This window comes from Saccopteryx leptura, chromosome 6, assembly GCF_036850995.1.
Source record: "Saccopteryx leptura isolate mSacLep1 chromosome 6, mSacLep1_pri_phased_curated, whole genome shotgun sequence".
NCBI lineage: Eukaryota > Metazoa > Chordata > Mammalia > Chiroptera > Emballonuridae > Saccopteryx > Saccopteryx leptura.
In genome coordinates this window covers 43,515,241-43,538,040 of record NC_089508.1, presented here as the reverse complement: position 1 = coordinate 43,538,040, position 22,800 = coordinate 43,515,241, and the positions used below count along the sequence as shown (strand labels likewise).

Here is a 22,800-nt window from a genome sequence, read left to right as displayed (position 1 = left end):
TGGCTATTTTTTATAGTTCCATATAAATATGATGATTTTTTTTTGTTCCATTTCTTTAAAAAATGCCATTGGAATTTTGATGGGAATTGCATTAAATTTGTATATTGCTTTGGGTAATACAGTCATTTTGACTATATTTATTCTTCCTATTCAGGAACAAGGAATATTTTTCCATTTCATTGTATCTTTTTCAATTTCCCTTAACAATGCTTTATAGTTTTCATTATATAGGTCCTTTATGTTCTAGGTATTTTTTGTTGTTGTTGTTGCAACCATGAAGGGGATTGTTTTTCTGAGTTCATTTTCTGATGTTTCATTGTTGGCATATAGGAAGACAATGGACTTTTGTATATTAATTTTGTATCCTGCGACCTTACTGTATTGGTTTATTGTTTCTACTAGTCTTTTTGTGGAGTCTTTGGGGTTTTTGATGCAAAAAGTGAAACCTTTACTTCTTCTTTTCCAATACGAATGCTTTTTATTTCTTTTTCTTGTCTGATTGCTCTGGTGAGAACTCCCAGCACTATCTTAAATAAGAGTGGAGAGAGTGGACAACTTTGTCTTGTTCCTGATTTTAGGGGAAAAGTCCTCAGTTTTATGCCATTTAATATGATGTTAGCTGATGGTTTATCATAAATGACCTTTATTATGTTGAGATATTTTCCTTCAGCAAGAAACATTAAATCAGTTATAAGTATGGGGGGAAGAATGGTAGAGAAGAAATGTAAACATTCTCATTTTATAATTGCACTCATGAGTTAATGAGTGCAATTATGTTTATATAATTGTATATATAAAAGTAACAACAAAAATAGAAATGTAACTCTTCTTTGTAATCATATAAAATACAGAACATAAAGCAAATAAAGCATGGACTGTAATGTGAAATATTTTTTAAAAGACACTACAGAAGCTGAGAAACAATGAAAAAAAATATACAGTAAGTAGCACCAAACATGTGATCCTCATTATTTGCAGAATCCACATTTGCAAATTCGCCTGCACACTAAAATTTATTTGTAACCTTCAGATCAATATGGGTGGCACTTTCCAGTCATTTGTGGGCATGAGCAGCATAGTGAAAATTTTGAGTTGCCAGCTGAGGTTGAACAAGGCAACAATCTGCCTTTTTGTTTCAACTGTCATACTGTAAACAATTATGTGTAAGAAATGTATATTAAACAATGTGTCTTTAAACAGAAAACACATGAAACAAGGTTACATATTAATCAGTTGACAAGTGTGACCAAAGGCTCACAGGAACCTAACCCTTATTTCCTCTAGGTGTTCATTAATTAATGTTTGCAACAACTTTACAGACTTAACTATGGCAGACAACAAGAATTGACTGCTTAGGGTTGAATCTAACAAAAAATGTACAAGACTTATACACCGAAAGTGATAAAACATTGCTGAAAGATAGAGCATATCTCTAAATATATGATGGAATATGCTGTGCATGGATCAGAAAACTCAGTATTGGTGTCATTTCTTCCCAAATTGGTTTGTAAATTCAACATACTCCCAATCAAAATTCTATCAGGCTTTTTTCAAAGTTGATATTCCCTTGAAAATGCAAACACCTAAAAGAGCCATAGCAGTTTTGAAAAAGAACATAATTGGAATATTTACATTAACTAACTGACTTCAGAACTTAAGACTTTTTTTTATTTAAAGCCCAAATAATCAAGACAATGTGGTTTTGATGAAAAGATATATAAATAGATCAACAGAATAGAGTCCATAAATAGACCCACATACATGTATGGACAACTGATTTTCATCAAAGGTGCAAAGGTAATTCAGTTGAAAATGAATAAATAGCCTTTTAAGCAGATGGTCCCGGACCATTTGGGTACCTATGTGCAGCAATATCAACATTGATCCATACTTTTTACCATGTACAAAAATTAGCTCAAAATAAATCATAGACCTAAATATAAAACTTCTAAAAGGAAACATAGGAAAAATATCTTTGCTATTTTGGATTAAACAAAGAATTAGATACAAAACCAAAAGCATGATTCATAAAGGACAGATTGATAAATTAGACATAGAAATTAAAAGCATTTACTCTTTGAAAGAGATTGTTCAGAGACTGGAAAGACAAGATATAGACTGAGAGAAAATATTTGCAAATCATGTCTCTGATAAAAGATATGTATTTAGAATATGCAAAGAATTCCCAAAACTCAATAATAAGAAAACAGCTAGATTTTTTAAAATGGGCAAAATATTTGGACAGATACTCTACCAAAGATATACAGATGCAAATTAGTACATGAAAAGATTATCAGTATCATTAGTCATTAGGGAAATACAAGTTAAAATCACAGTAAGATATTACTCCATACTCATAAGGATAACTAAAATTAAAAGATGACAATACCAAGAGTTATAGGATGTGGAGCAAGTGCAACTCACATTTATTTCTGATGGGACTGCCAAATGGTACAACCAATTTGGAAAATAATTTGGCAGTTTCTTAAAAAGTTGAACCTATACCTACTCTCTCCAGCTATTCCACTCCTACATATTTACTTAGGAGAAAGGAAAGCATATGTTTATAGAAACACTTATACATACATGTTTATAACAGCCTTATTTACAATAACCAAAAGTAGGAACTAACTTGATGTCCGTCGTTTGTTGGTTTACCCTTACAAGGGAATACTACTTAGCAGTAAAAGTAATGAGCTTATTGATACATGCAACAACATGGATAAATTTCAAAATAGTGATGTTAAGTGAAAGAAGTCACACTAAAAAAAAATAGTACATAGTGTAAGATTCCATTTCTGTAAAATGCTAGAAAATGCAGTCTAGTCTGTGGTGAAAAAAACAAATCATTGACTGCCTGGGCATGAGGAAGTGGTTGGAAGGGAAGGATGAACTCAAAGGGGCATGTTGGGGAAACTTCTATGGGTTACATATATGCAAATAATTTTAATTGTGATGGTGGATTCATAGGTATATGAACATGTCAAAACTTATCAAACTGGCCTGACCAGGTGGTGACGCAGTGGATAGAGCGTCGGACTGGGATGCAGAGGACCCAGATTCGAGACCCCGAGGTCGCCAGCTTGAGCACAGACTCATCTGGTTTGAGCAAAGCTCACCAGCTTGGACCCAAGGACTCTGGCTTGAGCAAGGGGTTACTGCATCTGCTAAAGGCCCATGATCAATGCACATATGAGAAAGCAATCAATGAACAACTAAGGTGTCACAACAAAAAAGTGATGATTGATGCTTCTCATCTCTCTCTGTTACTGTCTCTGATACTCTCTCTGTCCCTGTAAAAAACAAACAAAAAAACTTATCAAACTGTACATTTTAAATAGATGCAGCTGATTTTCTCTTAGCTATAGCTCAGTAAATCTATTTTTAATAAAAGATAATAATAGCACTATAAGCAAGAAGTATAGTATATATCTTGTACCTATCTATAAATGTAAATGTTCTAAACTTACATATTGAAAAAATTGAATCACATAGAAAATTACAATTGCAGGATGGAGATATATATATATATATATATATATATATATATATATATATATATATATATATATGACACATCTAAAAAAGTTATTTAAATTGAGAGTAAAATTAAAGAGCATACCAATGAATGCAAACAAACAAACAAAAATAGATGTTGCAAATCAAATAAGAGTTCTGTACAGTAAAAAGGGATGCAACCCAACGAAAGTCTTAAGAGTTATTGATTATTATGTACAAAATATATAGGAAATACAAGGAAAAAGAGAAATGAATTTTGCATTGTATACATGTAATACCTTTATATGCTGAAAACAGAAACTATTTCTTCTTTACAAGCACTCCTGACTGTTTAGACAAGCATTCAAATAATTTTAAGCATAAAAAGTGAAATTGTAAATGTGCTTAAAGAAGAATGGACAATTCTTAGCTTTTACTGGGAGGAAAGCCTTGCTAATTATGAGATAAAATCTGGAAACTATTAAAAATACTGACATTTTATTGTATAAACTTATTTTAGAAATCTACATAGCAAAAAAAAAAAAAAAACCCACCTTAATTAAACTCAAAATCCAAATGAGTGGGGCAGTTTATCTACAACAGACAATGGCGTAATTTCTCTAATGTATAGGAGTATCTATAAATCAGTGAAAGATCAATAACCCAAAAGAGTCATGGACAAAGTATATAAACAGTTCATAGTCAAGAAAAATAGACGACTTTTAAGCATTTTAAAACATGTTCAGCTCAGTCATGATAGTAGAAATGCTAATTAAAATCACAATGATGTCATTTTTCACATACCAGGCAGTACAGACCATAACACTGAATAACTCCTTATGAGTATAGGGGAAATCCACTCTCATACACATCTAGTGAGACTTTACATTGGTATAACTTCTACGAAAAGTTGTTTGACAATAACTTTTAATATTAAAAGTGCACATACATTTGATTCATCAATTTTATTTCTAAGAATTTATCCCATAGATCAGCAGTTCTCAACCTGTGGGTGGCGACCCCGGCGGGGGTCGAACGACCAAAACACAGGGGTCGCCTAAAGCCATCAGAAATACATATTTATTATACAATACATTTTTAAATAAAATATGTATTTCGGATGGCTTAGGCAACCCCTGTGTTTTGGTCGTTCAACCCCCGCCGGGGTCGCGACCCACAGGTTGAGAACCTTTGCTATAGATGTATCCTCTCATATGCAAAATGACTACATGGATGCTAATTGCAGCATTGCTTGTAAAATAGAAAAGAATAATTTTGATTAAATGTATATTAAAGATTTATTGGATAAATAAGGCTATATCTGTGCGTCAGAAAGAAGGAGACAGCACTAATAGTTGGACTTATACACCATTCTACAGTTGTACTGTGAAGTGCAAGAAGCAGGGAACAGAACGCCCTGCACAGTCTGCCGTCATTTCTTCTGTATGTTCTGTGCTAGTATAAACATAGTTTTCCCTGAAAGGATCCACATGAATTAGTAATTGTGGTACTGGCTGATTCAGGTCTGGAATTGGAAGGAGCATACTATACTATTCACTGGTAACATTTGGTACTTTGTGTACAAATTACCTAATTAAAAATATTCTTTGCCTTAGAAATCAAGTATTAATTTATCCAATAGAGATTATGAATGTTTTAGTAATTAAAAAATAGACAAATATAATAGTAATTATTGTGTGTTGGGCAGAATACTCTGAGTCTATAAACATCATCTCAGTTTTTTCAGTAACCCTTCAAGGTAGTTTATAGTACTTTACACGTAAAGATATAGATTCACAATATTATCCAAAGATACACTAAAGGCCCCTCCCTTTTTTTAAGTGACAGGAGGGGAGATAGACAGACTCCTGCATGTGCCCCAAGCAGGATCCACCCTGCAACCCCCATCTAGGGCTGATGTTCTGTGATGCCATCTTCACCACCCCCAGGGGTTGACGTGTGAATCAGTTGAGCCATGGCTGTGGGAGGGGAAAAGGAAGAGGGAGGAGGTGGAGGGGGAGGAAGGAGCCCCAGATGGTTGCTTCTTCTATATGCCCTGACCTGGAATCGAACCTGTGATTTCCACACTCCAGTTGACGCTCTGCTGCTGAGCTAATCGGCCAGGGCCAGTAAGGGCCCTTTTTAAGAAGTTTAGTTGAATGAGGCTTGAGGAGTAACATCCAAATATATATCTAAACTTCTACCAAAAACACATATGAATGGCATGTGTGGTGGAAGACACATCCAAGGAAAAGTAGCTATTGTCTTACTTAACATTTTTTATATTAGGATTGGAACTTGCATGATTCCAGCAGGCTCAACATCTTGAAAATACCAACTGCCAAGATAAATGTTGTTTTTAGAGAGTAAATATTTTTTCATGTTTCTATATAACTATGAGGTTGCCTTATTGAACTGGTTTTATTCCATAAATAAAATAAGATTCTTCAGCAGATGGACAAATTTTAAATCTAGGCCAAGCCTTAAAAATAAAAATCCAAGTAAAAGGAGGGAAAAATTGAAAACATCCCCTCTTTTAAATGAAGGCTTTTGCTTCTATCACTATAAATAATCAATAGGGTTTTGAATTTTATTCTATTTTGGGCAAGGGTAAATTTCATTCTTTTTATTCTCAGTACTCAAGGGGTAACTTTGACAGCTAATAAACTGACCTATGTATTAAAATAATTATATAGCAGGTCTTAGGTTATCTTAATATAAAATCAATTTATGTCAGATTCAGTTTATAGAATCTGGAGGTGTGCCGGCTCATGGAAACAGATCAGGGCTTGCATTTACTACTGACTCATTACACATAGCTTATGGAGGGTACCTATTTATTTTTTATTTAGTACTCTTTAGAAACAGGAATACCTTGTTTATTTAGTAAATGCATTATTTAAAAAGTACATAAATCAGTTATTGAACAATAAATTTTACTTTTTCAATTTAGTCATTTTGCAAATGCTCTATTTTAATTTATAATTCTTATTTATTAGGGTTCATTGTTTCAATTTGCTTTGTTTCCTATGGCAAGTAACTCATATGTGTGCAAATACCTATTCAGATTAGATGTTAGATGTTGTAGCAGGCAGATTCACATGCATCCTTTAAAGCATTGTCCATTGACCAATTAAATATCTCTCCATAAAGTTTACCAGTTTCTGTTCTTATGCAACACTGCAGGTAGGTTTCTCTCCCTCTCTTTTTTAGTCCCTCCCTCTCTTTTTTAGTCTTAAGGTGTACAACAAAGAGAAATCTCACCATTGGTTTAATTTTTACTGAAATAATTGTCATTTCACAGATATATTGATTGCATTGTCTTCATTTCTTCCTATGCTCCTTCTTGCTCATGTTTAGAGCCATAAAATGTTCAAAAGCAAATGCACAGCTGTTTTGAAGAATGAATTTTTTGGTTAATTTCTCTGCCTCTTGCCGGACAGTTGTGGTCCCCACCCTTGACCAGATGACCATAGTGGTCCTTGTTGCAAGGTTAGGCCCTTGGATGGCCAATAGTTCTGATATGTGCTGTGTGCATTGAGATGGGTGAAGTTCTAGAGTGTGGCCTTGAACTTTCAGGCCTGTGCCCCTTCCATATCTTTTCCTGCTTTGTGGGAGCTGCCACTTATAAAGTCAGTGTAGGGAGATGTCTTCAGGGTGTACTCTAAAGTGTGCACTTTCAAAGTCACCATTAGAAATAGGCTGTCATTGTTGGTGACTAGTGCATACATTGTGAACAGTAATGTAGCATGTGTGTCCCTGTGTGGGAAAACTGCTCTTTACCCCTACTTCGAAAAGAGATGAAACAAAGTAACTGAAAGAGGAGATTGCACATTAGGGTAGTTTAATAGATTTTAAAAGTACTACAATGAAATAATCTAACTTGAATCTGAACCTTTCACTTGTTCAGCACTTTGTGATAAAATGGGTAGATATAGAAGTAGCTGAAGCATCTTTGCCCTTAGACAGCAATGACTTTCCTGGATGCGGGACCAGCACTTGTAAGATGACAAAACTGAGGCACAGAGTGTTTAAGTAACTTGCCCAGAGTCCCACAGCCAGTCACTGGTGGAGTGGGAATTCAGCCTGACCTGTTCTGTTAACTACGCAATATACTGCCTGAATTAAAGGCTAATTTATTATTTTTTTTTATTTTATTTAGAAAATTAAATTTAAAGGGTGACATTGATCAATAAGATTACATAGTTTTATAGGTAAACATTTCTATAGCATTTGAATTGTTGATTATGTTGTATACCCATCACCCAAAGTGAAATCATTTCCGTCACCTTATATTTGTCCCTCTTTACTCCCCTCTCCCAACCCCCTTTCCCGTATTCCCCTCTCCTTGGTAACCACTTCACTTATATCTATGTCCATGAGTCTCAGTTTTACATCCCACCTGTGTGTGAAATTATATAGATCTTAGCTTTTTCTGATTTATTTATTTCTCTCAGTATAATGTTCTCAAGGTCCAATTTAAAAAGAGCTTTTCATCCCATGTAAGTGGTAGAATTTCTGAGGACAGATCTCCACCAGGCACACGAATATGTTTTTCTCCAACTGTCCAACTACAGTGCTTGGTGTATCTTATCTCTTGAAGTAAGTCATCTGAGTTAAGTCATCTCTTGTGAACTGGTATCACTGGACCAAATCTATCTTCAGTGGAATTAGGACTCCAAATCAAAAACAGGGTCTTTTCATACGTTCTTACCCTCTCTTCCATCTGTGTGTGCTGAGTTGACCATGTCTGCCCTCGCCCCTGTCCAGCACTGTGTACTGTGCATGTTGTAGGTTCTCTGCCAAGGTTTACTGAAGGATCCAGTGAACTGATTTGATCCCACATGGGCACAGGATTGGCTCAATGCCAAGTTCAAAGCCATTGCCTCTAACAAATAGACTTATCATTTGGATTTATTTATTGCACAAAACACTGTTGATTTTGATGAAATCCAAGTTACCATTTTGTGGCTTTCTAATCCTAGCTATGATTTGGGCACTCATTTGAAATATGGACTATTGAAAAGATAGAATATTTTTAAAGAATATGTTCATGCAAAAATAAATTATGAATTCTTTTAGCCACGTCCTCTGTTAGAAAGAGCACTCATACATATTTTATACATAAATTGAAAAGGGTGGCAGAGACCTTATCTTCCCTGTAGCAGCTTGAACCAGACTGATTGAGGAGTTATTGCCTAATTATACTTGTCAGCCTGACATAAAAGTCATTAGTTATGGAGAAACATGTTTATCAGAGTGGGAGTATCTCTAATTAATATAGTCAATAACTAACATATACTTAAAGCCAGAAAGAATAGTTATCTCCAAAGCATATCTTCCAAACTATAAGGAACTGATACTAAACCACTTTGGATTATGAAGCAGTGCTCTTAGTACAGGTTTGTATTTGAGGAGAGATAATCCTAAATTATGCATTTTTCCCTCTTCTTTGAATACAGTGAAATCAGTGCTATGGAAATTGACTTCCTCTATGATGAAATAGACAGATAATGATAAAAAACTCAGAGAGCTTATGTGATTTGGTTACATTTGGTGAGTGACTGATCTAGGATTCAGACCTGGGGTCCAGTGTGGTGTTTTCTCAACATCAGAACCCACTAAACGGCCCTGGCCAGTTGGCTCAGTGTCAGCCCAGCATGTGGATGTCCCAGGTTCAATTCCTGGTCAGGGCACACAGGAGAAGTGCCCATCTGCTTCTCCACCCCCCCCCCCGTTGCCCGTCACTTCTCTCTCTCTCTCTCTCTATCTCTCTCTCCCTCTCCTCCCTTCCTGCAGCCATGGATGGATTGGAGTAAGTTGGCCCTAGGTGCTGAAGATGGCTCCATGGCCTCCGCCTCAGGCGCTAAAAATGGCTCTGGTTGCAACGGAGCAAGGATCCCAGATGGGCCGAGCATCACCGCTTAATGGGCTTGCTGGGTGGATTCTGGTTGGGATGCATGTGGGAGTCTGTCTCTGCTTCCTCTCCTCTCACTAAAATAAATAAAAAAAAAGAACCCACTAACCAAGTTGATCTCTGTAGTATCTAAACATGGTCTTATTCTTTCTTCCTAAAGTACATATGAACTTGGAGCTTAGCAGGATAAATCAAGTAATCATACTGAGACAACCACCTGGCATGAATGTTTTTCTTTTGTCCTTCAGCCATGTGCTGATTGTCAGGGGATAGTGCAGGAAAGCAATGCACTGCCAGTGACCTCATGGGCCAGCTATCATGTAACCGTATATGCTGGTAGCCTCTAGTACCCTCCTCCCCTTACTGCCCACCACAGTGTGCACAGTGCTGCATACTAAACCATTCTGCAATTATTTCTAAGCTGCTGCACCATTGACAGCAAACTGTCATTTTCTAATAAATGTGCACATTTCTGTCATAAACATAAACATAAGAAGTTGTTTTTGAACGAAAAAGTTTCGATTCATTGGCCTCATTCAGTTCTACCCCCAAATATTCCATTATTATGTCTTCCCATACCAATTAAAACATTGTTTCTGTAACAATGCACTGTCATAGAATGCTTGTCTTCAGTAACCAGAACAGCCCTGAGAGGCCAATGAAGTCATTTTTTCATTTTATCAGGTCCTTTCTGCAGCAATAGTTCTGCAGTTATTTATTTTAATTATATAATGGGCTGAAATGTTAACTTATAAATTAGAATTTACAATTAAGGTGGCTGAAAATAAACCTGCCTAAAACATGCAGAATAATTGGCTGGGGAAGCCCGTATTCACTCTACCAAACCTTCTTGAAGAGTACAAGTTGTGGGCATCATTTTGAAGACTTGAGAATGTAGGCTTACATGTTTCTTGGTGAAACCCAAAAGACAAAGAGCTCACTGGCTCTATGAGTGGAGTGTGCAGGACATTTTCTAGGTTTGTCCCCAGCAAGTGGGCTATTAGAGCATCTTTGGCTTCTTTCTGGGGTGTTTTGTTGGAAACTGAAGGATGGGGTGCAGTGAAATAGCATCACAGAATAGCACCATATTCAGACACATGATGCAGAGCACTTCAGAGCAGCTCTGTGAAACCTTGAGATTCATCTGGAAAAGGGTCCTTCAATGCATAAGCCATACCAGGTCTCTGGCCCTCTCTTTTGAGCAGAACAGCAGTACTTCTTATATCTATTCATGGAGGAGAGAAGATATGCAGGCTATTGCTGATTCCAAAAAATCTTTCATTTGATGTAGTCAGACACTGTGTAACCCAGGAGCAGAGACTGCAGTTCTGTAATAGTCAGTGTCCAGGACCTCTGGACAAGATTGTTAAACCCTGAGTCATTTGGGTCTAAGATATGGTAATAGAAAAACTAGAATATGGATTTGAAGAAAAAGAATTTCCATTTGAAATTCAGATTTACACACACACACACACACACACACACACACACACACACTCCCTTAAATGAGGCTGAGTCTAGTTTTGTAAGGACTGCCCTGTTAGTATAGTATATACTACATGTGGTTTGCCAAAGTTTAGTTTCATACCTTCTAACATAACTAGTTATTTTCTTCTCCTGTCTTTCTAGTATCCCTTCTCTTCCTGTTCCAAATGTGTAAGAACTAAAAATTGTCCACGTGACATGCCTGGTAGCTTTTGGCTCCCCTAGAAATGCTTTAACTACTGTCCCAATTTCTTTTATATATTAATCTCTAAATATTAATTTTATAACATAAATACTAATACAAAATTATCTTCACATCTCAGTCATTCAACAACTGAAGATTATCGCAGTAAAAATATTTATTTGCTCTAACCACAGACAGCCTCCTAACATGCATTTAGGAGCACATGGAACTCCCTTTAGAAACACAACTCTTGCTCTGTGTAAGAGCGCTCTGTTACCTGAACCTATTCCATGCCTTGGGTGTGGTTAAGGTGAACACAAAAATCACCCTAATGTCTTATGTGACTTACCATAAATATTAACAAATCAGGAAAATGCCCTGGTACCAGTAGGCCTTAAAAACTGGTTGGTTCAGTTGTCTTTTGTTGTGTAGCTAACTACTGCAAAATCTTAGTGGTTTAGCAAAAACTATCTGATTTTTTTCATAATTTCATGAGGGTCAGGAATTTGGGATGGACACACATCGGCAGCTTGTCTCTGGTCCACATGGCAAATGCTGGGGCTCTTGAAACTAAGGAATTCATTTTGAAGATGGCTCCTTCACTCACGTGTCATTTCAATCTCCATGGACTCTCCTCCTAGTTTGGGCTCCTTTTGTGATGGCTCAGGACTCCAAAAGCAGGTGCTGCGGGGTGGCACGGGGGAGCTGCCAGGCTTCTGACCGAGCCTCGAAGTGCCCACATCACTTACACTGAATTCTGTTGATCCACAAGTTACTAAGGGCAGTCCAGATTCAAGGGAAGGTGAGTTAGATTATATTTACTCTCCAAAGTGGAAAGTTATGGGTGATCAAGGAGCTGATTGTAAAACTTCTTTGGGGAATAAATTAGTTTTGTAATTACTGGTTCCCAGCAACTACTTTGCATTTGAGTAGAAAAAGTGAAGTGTTGCATATAGTTTCTCCTACTTTGTATTTGACTTTTGCCTTAATGCAGTAAAATTAGTGAGCCTGGCTTTGACTCACCAATAGATAAAATATTATGGTAATAATGCTAATCGTATATGGACAACAGTGTTTAGAGAGGACTTCGAAATCACAAGAGACTTTTAAGTCTCAGTGATTGGTAATATGGCTGTGCTATTGACTGAAATAGGAAACCCAGGAAAGAAAAAAAGTTAGTGCCAAATGTAACGATACTTTGAACTGCAAGTAACAAATACCCAACCATAAGTCAACCTAAACCCCTCATTTTTCTTATAAAAATCTGGGGCAGGTAATTTCAGATTTGGTTCAAATCAAAGATGCCAGTGCCCAGTCTGCTTCTTTGAGAGTCTTTGACTTCCCTCTCATGTTGCAAGATAGCCGCCTCAGCTCCAAGTATCACATTAATTTTTTATTGACGGAGAAAGGAAAGAATCTCTCTTGATGTCTGCCATCCCCAGCACCACACTGGCTGGGATTGGGTCACATTTCCATGTGCGAGCCTCAGAGGAGACTGGGAGAGCAGGTCATGGAGTGCTCATGCTTTTTCGTAGGAACCAGCTCTGCTAACAGGAAGAAAGACATTAGTCAGGTAACCAACATCTGCCACAGTGATGAATTCTATTTTCTCTCCCCGCAGTGACTGTGTGCCCCTCTAGCAGCTTATTAGAGCTGGAATTAAATGGGCTAAATCATAACTATGATAAATTAGTATTTTCTAGAAACCAGTTTCTCAGTAGGCTTATTCCCTTTTACTTTGTGATTGAGAGCTAAGCCTACTGCTTCTTAACAAATAAAAGATTTGGTTATTTCCCTTATGCTTTTAAAATGTGAATGAAGGCTCTTTGGCTGCTGCCATGAAGACATGTATCTCTCCCATTATGCATCTTGCAGGATTGCCTTTCTGGTATCATTACACGTTATACATCTTTATAAGTGCCATATGTGTGTGTGTACATATGAGTTTATATGAGGAAGAAAATTCTATAGACATTACGAACCGTGTTTGTTTTAGAATCTAGAGGCTCAGAGAGCTTTCTGACATTTAAAGTTGAGCCAGGATAATCAATTCTAGCTGTTCCCCCTGAATGGCAGAGGATGGCTGAGCTGAGCCTGTGACATGAGCAGGGCAAAACTCCAAAAACATAGACCTTCAGGTAGAGAAAGAAAGTATTTGCTCTCAGAAAGGGCATGGTTTGGGCGTCTGAGATTACAGAGTAGTGCTTAAATTCTTAAGCTGGATAAAGTTGGAATCCTTTATTCTGTGGATCTGCAGTTGTAATTATCTAATCTGTAATTGTCCAATTGTGATATTTTTAACTGTATGAAATTCACACGTAGTAAACTGGGGCTGAGAGAGGCACTAATGGTACCTTTACTGGTGAAAAGTGGGAGGAGGAGGGCAAGACCCGAGGAAAGAAGCTCTGTATCTCATCTTGTATCTGTAGCAGCTTGTGCATTCATCTGAGTTCACTGAATGCCTACATGCCTCCAGTGCGGGGGATGGAAGAGTAGACGATTGGAGGTCTGCCTTTGAGGCACTGACAGTGTTGTGAGAGGGAGTCAGCGATGCTGCCTCTATTCACAATAGAAAAGTGAATATGGGAAATCACTATTGTCTATCTGGCAAGATGGTTGAGCTGGTCTTCCTTATAATTTTAAAGTGTTTAATTTCCAAATTTGAGTTAGTATAGTAAAATCACATTGTTACAGTAATTGTGTTTGAACTAAATTATAGTGAGTGCCAAGAGAAGGCCTAACTTACTCTCTGGTATTTCAGAAATAGATTTCAAAGCAACTTGATGCCTTGGGAAATTTTTATTTCCATAATACCTGAAATGATTGACTCAGTCAGGTCAGTGAATCTGGAATTTGCTGAAAAGCAGTATTTCTGAAAGTCCTGTTTAAGTCTGTTTTTAAATGTTAAAAAGTATTGTCGAAGCCCTGGGGCTCAGCGGTAGAGCGTCGGACTGGTGTGCAGGGGGACCCGGGTTCGATTCCCGGCCAGGGCACATAGGAGAAGCGCCCATTTGCTTCTCCATCCCCACCCCCTCTTTCCTCTCTGTCTCTCTCTTCCCCTCCCGCAGCCAAGGCTCCATTGGAGCAAAGATGGCCTGGGCGCTGGGGATGGTTCCTTGGCCTCTGCCCCAGGCGCTAGAGTGGCTCTGGTCGCAGCAGAGCGACACCCCGGAGGGGCAGAGCATCGCCCCCTGGTGGGCAGAGCATTGCCCCTGGTGGGCGTGCCGGGTGGATCCCGGTCGGGCGCATGCGGGAGTCTGTCTGACTGTCTCTCCCCGTTTCCAGCTTCAGAAAAATACAAAAAAAAAAAGTATTGTCGAAAAATTGATACCTCTAACCAAATAAAAAAGCTTAATAATGCCTTATATACTTCCAGAAAGAAAGCAAGAACTTTCTTGCTTAAACTTCCCCGTTAGCTTTCCCTAACCACACAAATCTGGCCCCACTCTGGACTCTATAACATGCAAACAAGATTCTGTGAGTTCTAATTCATGTCATCAAGGGAATTGGGCACCTCTCCCAGTGATGGCCATAGGTGTCCTGGTTCTGACTGCCACCTTTTGCTCCAAATCTCAGTCCTGGCTTAAATCCCAGGCTTCTAGGTCTCCTCATCAAGACGCTTCTCCTCCCTGTGGGCGCAGCTGTTTGAGCCCCAGGGCCCAGCACTCACGGCTCTTTGCAGGCTGGCTTCCTCCCGGCTCCAGCTCCGCATTAACAGGGAATCACTGCAGAACCCAGTGCTGGAAGCAAGTTAGAGGTGGCTGTCACACTCCTTCCTCCGCCATCCCAGCTACAGGGGAGTACATTGCCTGCTGGCTTGGGCCACTCACCACCTCTGGGACTTGTTTCTCCCTGCAGATCTCTTTTCCCACTTCCAAGTCTTTCCCAAATCCAGAGGCTTCTGGAATGCAGCTAGCTCTCTGCTGGGACTTCCTTTAATCAAAAAGTCTCAGGAAAAGTGTTTTCCTAGTCCCAAAGCATTGACCTTTTCTAACTCTGGTGGTTCAGATTTAGCCACATTAAAAAAAGAAAACTGGCAAGAGTTTGAAATGGTAAATTTCTTTAATGGGCTCAAAATTATGTCCAGGGTCAGGCATTCGCGGCCTCAGTCCCTGCACTTTCTTCCTTGTTTTGACTTGGTCAGGCAGGGGTCCACCTACTACTTTGTATTTCTCTGTGCTGTGGGCAGTTCCCAGGTATGGCGCCACTTTCTCTATAAAAAGACTTTTTTTATATGTTTCATAGGCTTATAATAGTCTGAGTCAGGAAAATAATTTTAAAATAAAATACCTTAGAAAAATGGGGCCCAGTAACAACTGACCACCTGTAAAAGGGCTATTTCTGGTGCCTGTCAGTGGCTCAGAACTGGCGGGAACGTGCCCAGAGCGGTGTGAAGCCATGGGGTAGCACACTGAGTCTTCCTGGGCACCGAGGTCCCAACCAATTCAGAAGACCTGTTTAAATGTAAAAACTATGAGCACGCTATCAATTCGAATACAGAATTTATAGCAATTTTAAGGTAAGATGTTTTATGCATGAGAAACTTTACTTCAGGGCTGCTGTTCCACATGTCTCCAGATGTTTGGGTAACCGTCAGTTAAGACAACTTTGGTAGAAGTTTGAGAAACACTGCTTAAGAAAGTGCCATTGTACAAAAATGTACTTTTTAAAAAGTGTTGTATTATGGCATTGGTTACTACTTATTCTGTAGACAGTTGTCAAACTACAGACATTCTTATTTCATGTAACGTGTATGCCAGGAAAGTTGTGTTTGAGTTGATGTATTTGTAAATCGCATACTTCTAAATGTGATAAACACTTTGAGAAACCCTAAAATAAACTATTGTGTAAATAATTACTTCCTGGTTATTTGTTTTGTAAGTTTGAGTTTAATAACATTATTTTTCTTAAAGTGATTTTTTTTAACTTAAGTGTAAAGATAAACATTCACTCATCTTAAGTTGGAAATAGTACTGTATTAATTTAGCTTTCAAAAAATGTCATTTTATCAATACTTTGAATTTATCTCACTCATACCAATAAAAATTTAAGATTATATTTGTTACTGAACTTGAGCAGTATAAGAAGTACTTTTTAGATTCCTGATCATAGTAAATATATAAATTATTATTTCTAAAGTTTGTATTATCTTAAGTGCATACAATAAAACATCAGTTCAGTCATGCAGTTTGTCAGTGCAGATGAGTAAATAACCATGAGATGAACCAGGCTAACTTCATACTTGATTTGGACTGTTTGCATTCTTTCTTACTTAAGCAGTTATATTAGCCAAATATAAATGTTCAAGCGTTTTCATTAACATGCTATGTATGTCCATCTACTTCCAAATGCTTTTTTGCTCTCCATATAGTATCATCTTCAGTAAGTGTTTAATAGGTAGGCTTATTAACGTTTTATTATTCTTACTGTAAAAGAGTGAAAATGAAGGTAAGTTAAGGTAGAATGGATTAAATGTAATGAAGTAATTTGAAGTACAAGTTAAGTAAACTTAGTTGTTAATTTAGAAACTTAGAAGTATATGACCACAATTTAAGATGTGTTCAGCTACCATATTTCCCCATATATAAGATGCACCTTAATTTGGGGGCCTGAGTTTTGAAAAAAATGTATTGCATAAAGTTATTGAACTCAAGTTTTATTCATCATAAAATTCATACAATTCTTCATCGCTGTCAAAACTCCCATCCATTAGCTTGTCCTCATCTGTGTCTGATGACGAATCACTGTCTTCAACAATGAGCACAAAAACAAGTGCGGAAAAGCAGAAAATGCAAATAAAACTATAGCTGCTGTATAAGATGCACCCAGTTTTTAGACCCCCCAAAATTTCAGAAAAAGGTGCGTCTTATACCTGGAGAAATATGGTATATCATTATGAAGAAAATAAGAACATTATTGTATTATTGGTTTCTAGAGTTTTTCAAAAAGACTATTAACTTGAGTCTAAAAATATAAAAGATAAAAGATAAAACTAGCTTAGCTACCTTATTTATTAATTTAGTAAATATCTGAGTTAAGCAACTGCTTATAGGAGATTTAAATAAGATCTACAACAGAGTAAAAGAATGATTATCAGCTAGAAAAGTTCATTATTGCCTGACCAGGCAGTGGCACAGTGGATAGAGCATCAGACTGGGATGCTGAGGACCCAGCTTTGAAACCCCAAGGTCACCGGCTTGAGCGCAGGCTGATCTGATTTGAGCAAGGCTCACTAGTCCAAGGTTGCTGGCTTAAGCAAGGAGTCACTCAGTCTGCTGTAGCCCCCCCACGCCCCTCATTAAAGCACATATGAGAAAGCAATCAATGAACAATTAAGGGGCTGCAACAAAGAATTGATGCTTCTCATCTCTCTCCCTTCATGTCTGTGTTAAAGCACATATGAGAAAGCAATCAATGAATAACTAAGGAGCCGCAACAAAGAATTGATGCTTTTTATCTCTCTCCCTTCATGTCTGTCTGTCCTTATCTGTCCCTCTCTCTGTCTCTATCACCAAAAAAAGTTCCTTATTATGTAGAATTCTTACAGAACATTTACAGTTTTTTAATTGACTCTTTTACTATTATTATAATCTCTATTACACAGGAAAAATATCACAACAAAATATTATTGACTTAATTGTAGAATAAAGTAAGTTTTAAAATTTTAAATATTATTTATTTAATATTTTAAACATTATGGTAGAATTAAAGCTCTACCACTGAGTTAAGGTAACAGAGAAAGTGTATGTTTTTCTGGACCTATGATTAAATCAAGTCTTGCAAATTAGTGATTAGCTTTGAATTGAAATAAGTGAAATATTATATATATTATATAATGTTATATATAATAGCATGAGATACAGAGACAGAGACAGGAAGGGAGAGAGATGAGAAGCATCAACTCATAGTTGTTGCACTTTAGTTGTTCATTGATTGCTTCTCACTCGTGGCTTAGCCAGGGGGCTCTAGCCGAGCTAGTGACCCTTTGCTCAAGCCAGTGACCATAGGATCATGTCTATGGTTCCATGCTCAAGTGAGCGACCCTGCACTCAAGCCAGATGAGCCTGTACTCAAGCCAGCAACCTCAGGGTTTCAAACCTGGGTTCTCAGAGTCCCAGGTCAATGCTCTATCCACTGTGCCACCACCTGGACAGGCTAAAATATTATTTATATTAAGATAGAATATTTGTTAATATTTGAATTGTGACTATTGGATGCTCTGTAATTCAGGGCACAGACAGGGACAGTCTCTGAGTGTTAGAAGAATGATGGTTTGTGTTGGGTTTTTCTGGTAGAATGATGTCTCTTTACTACAAACAAAATTGTGGTTCAGTTGTTGAAATGAAATTGTAATAAACTTTTTTTTTATTTCATTATTAGGCTATCAGCTGCAAAGGTCAACACAGTATATCATACACTCTGTCAAGAAATCAGACTGTGGTGGTGGAGTACGCACATGATAAAGATATAGATATGTTTCAGGTAACATTTTTCTTTTTTTAATGGAAATTTTAGGACATCATTCTTTAGCTCTATATTTTGAAATGTAATCAGAACTTTTGGTACATCAACCTTTGGTGATACGAAAGAGGGAAGGATAATATAAAAATTATTGCTATTTGGTTTCTGAAAGACTAAGAAAATTTAATTCTAAAACTTCAAAAATAAATTATGAAAGCTACATTCTTAGATCTCAATGCAATAAAAATAGACTTTAATAACAAGAAAAATCTTATTTTCATTTTTATTTATTCAGCGAGGAGGAAGGGAGAGAAAGATACAGGTACACCGAGCTGTTCCTGTATGTGCACTAATCAGGGACCAAGCCACCAACCTCTGTGCTTCAGGATGATGCTCTAACCAACTGAGCTATCTGGCCAGGGCAAGAATAAAAATTTTATAGCCAGCTACTTTTAAAAGCCAACATGTTTAAAATACTTTATAAATACCACTTGAATCAAAGATGATATCAAAACTATAATTTTAGGCCTTTTTAAAAACAACTAGGAACATTATATAGCAAAACTTATGATATATGACTGAGCATACTCAAGAGAAATGTAAAAATTCAAGTGCTTTTATTATTTGGAAGGAAGGGTCAAGGAACTAAACATTTATCTCAAAAAGTTTTTTAGAAGACAGTAAGAAAGTAGAGGATAGGATCAGTACTAGTTTTAGTGATATGTAACAGAAAGTCCAGAAATACAGCAAAAGGAAGCAGAAAGAAGGATGTAACAAAAGGGGAAAAGTCATCATTAATTTAAAAAGAGAATTACTAGATCAATGATTTTGTACTTTAAAACAACAGGAAATTAAAATTAAGGCTAATAAAATTTTATAAAGCAAATACAAATTGGAAACCATGAGGCTTTGCACTTCTATATGGAGAGTTAAATTATTGATTAAATGGTGTTGAAACAAATGTCCAAAAAGTTTCATAGATAGTAACATCAAAAAGGGATATAAATAACTCTTACAAATAAGAAAATATGGTGAACCTCACTTATGAAAAGAAAAGTGGGCATTCAAATCACACAGATAGCATTTTTCACTTATCAGACCAACAAAAATCCAAAAGGTTTTGTCTGGGATGTGAGGAGATACTCTCCTACATGCTATAAATTAGTGGGGCCTCCATGATTTGGAAGTACCTGTGAAAAATAGAAAATACTTACACTCTTAGACTCAGCTCTTCTCCTCCTGAAGCTCTTCTCTTCATAGAGATTTCCCTGATCGTCTTACATAAATGCAAAATGATACTTTTGTCAAGTTATTGATTCAGCATGGTTTAGTGATAGAAGGGTACAGCCATACCATCGGGGCCTCCAAGATTATAAAATAGAATAAGAAAAAACTCTATGTGCAGACGCAGAAAGAGTTCCCAACATATTTAATGAATGAAATATTAATACTCTTAAATATTGAGCCATTGGTAGTGTTATATTCAATTAAAATTATTTAATGTTGAATGTTAATAAAGTAAATAATTAATGGTATTAAAATATTAAATTTTAAATAGTATATTAATCATTAAATATTAAATTAGTATAATTAAATGTTTAAGTAATACTTATATGCATTAAGTATAGCAGGTGCCTTTCTCAGGGAAAGGTCTAGGCGAGTGGTATACAGGGAGGTTATTTCACACTTCTGGATTTTTTGAACCAAGTAAATGTGTTAGCTATTTCTAAAAAACTAAGCAATTATAGATAGATGGATAGTCAGAGTTATCTTCATAGTCATAGTCATAGGTATAGACAGTTATTTAATTGCCAATTTGACTCGAAAGTAAAATAGATCATATTTAGAAAAAATATTAAGTGGTTTTACTCTTCATGCTATTTCACTTTATATTATTCCTCCCAATGGTCTTTGTTCTTGTTCTACCAAATAAAATCTCTTCCTAAATATAAGTACATGCTTCTGTGTTGATATTTTTTGGGACTTCATAATAATTTCTTTTTTTAATGCTTTTCAAAATTATGCATCTTCCATCTGTAAGATTTTTTTATTCTTATACAGAGAGAAGATTCTCAGTACTAAAAAAGCGAATCAAGAAAAGCTTTAAAATATATTAAATGTATTTTTATTAAATGTGTACATTAAATATACAGGATTGGACAAAAGTAGGTTTACAATTGTAATACAAATAAATGCAATTATTAATAATACAGAATAAATTTTTCATGTACTCACAACTGTAAACCTACTTTTGCCTACTGCTGTATACTTTAAAATATATATATTTTAAAGTTTACATTTGTTGGTGGTACATTTTTTATCACTTTAAGTCAACAAGTTATTGTTATGGCACATGTAATTTTATTACTATTTAGTGACATGTTATGACATAAAATTGTGTATTTTTCACTATTGTATAATCACATTTTACTTAGATTGTGTACTCATCTCTACAAATGCAGAATGAATTGAAGATTTAGCTGAATTTTTTCAGCTTCTGTTACTAACTTTTTTTTTTTTTTCTGAAGCTGGAAATGGGGAGAGACAGACAGACTCCCGCATGCGCCCGACCGGGATCCACCCGGCACGCCCACCAGGGGGCGATGCTCTGCCCCTCCGGGGCGTCGCTCTGTTGCGACCAGAGCCACTCTAGCGCCTGGGGCAGAGGCCAAGGAGCCATTCCCAGCGTCCGGGCCATCCTTGCTCCAATGGAGCCTCGCTGCGGGAGGGGAAGAGAGAGACAGAGAGGAAGAAGAGGGGGAGGGGTGGAGAAGCAGATGGGCACTTCTCCTGTGTGCCCTGGCCGGGAATCGAACCCGGGACTTCTGCACGCCAGGCCGACACTCTACCACTGAGCCAACCGGCCAGGGTCTCTGTTACTAACTTTTTTATTGTGGCAAGAACACTTAATAAGAGATCTACACTATTAACAAATTTTTAAATGCACAATACAATACTTTTTACTATAGACACAATGTTGTTCAGCAAATCTCTAGACCTTATTATCGTGTATAAATGAAATGTTATATTTGTTGAATAGCAATATCCTATTTCCCTACCCCCCAGGCTCTGGCAACCACCGTTCTACCCTGTTTCTGTGAATATGACTATTTTCGGTATTTCTGCTGCAAGTGGAGTCATGCAGTACTTGCTCTTCTGGCTTATTTAACTTGGCATAATGTCTTCTAGGTTCATACATGTTTCTGTATGTGGCAAGACTTTCTTCTTTTTAAGGCTGAATAGTATTCCATTGTATGTATATACCAGAATTTCTTTTATCCATTCACCAGTTGACAGACAGGTTGTTTTCATATCTTGGCTATTACAAATAATGCTGCAATGAACACAGTGCGGAAGGGTGGACAATATATCTTTAAGATCCTGATTTCAGTTATTTGGGATAAAACCCATGTGCTAGTCACATGGTAGTTATTTTAAATATTTTGAGGAACCTTCATACTGTTAAGAGCGTCTCAGTGCTTTACACAGACTTGCCATTTTGTCACACAGAATACTAAAAGATGCAAGATTTAATAAAATTAATAATTTTTTACTGCTTCATCAAAAGCATACTTAACTGAAATTGGCATTTTTTTAAAAAATGCACATGCATGGCAGTAAAGAGTACCATGACAATTAGTAAAGTTTGGTGCTACTGCTTTGATTTCTGCTCAAGCCCACCATTCCTTTAGCCTCATCAGAACACATGTCAGCACAGTGGAAAAGGCAAGTAGCATCTTTTTTATTATGAAAACAATTTTGGCTTCATGTACCTGGTGCTTTAGGGGCCCTCAGAGGTTCATGGACCACACTGAGAAATACCATATACTACTAACCTTTTCATTTTATAGCTGAGTAGTCTGGCTCTTTGAAAGTAACTTAAGGATAGAAGGCATTAGTGGCAGAACTAAGATTTTAGTCTCCTGATTTCTACATCCTCTACATAGTACCAGCTTAGCCTCTTTAAATAAAGCATGCTAGCTCAACAAAAATGTAGCTTAATTAAGAAAACACAATATTGGTTAATTTCATTAAAGTAATTTGAATCCAGTCACAGCATAACTGAACATGTTGGAGGATTAATATCAGATCACTCTAAGCAGAGTAGAATTAAGCAACTCTTAAAAGGCCCTGAGAAATCAAGCTTATTTTAACTTTTTCCTTCTTTTAACAAATTTATATCTCAAATGTCTGCCACTGATTAAAAAAATTAGTGAGCAAAAAGCACTCTAGCATTTATATTTCTCAAGTATGG

The 22,800-nt window shown here is 36.8% G+C and overlaps 1 protein-coding gene across 1 annotated transcript in view; it reads left to right on the top strand.

The window, feature by feature from the left end:
* Positions 1-22,800, top strand: part of PELI2 (pellino E3 ubiquitin protein ligase family member 2) — a 190,479-nt gene that overhangs the window by 140,288 nt on the left and 27,391 nt on the right. Inside the window, exon 3 of the mRNA XM_066341646.1 lies at positions 18,465-18,566. Coding sequence (XP_066197743.1) covers positions 18,465-18,566 — 102 coding nt within the window. The remainder of the gene's footprint in view (positions 1-18,464; positions 18,567-22,800) is intronic.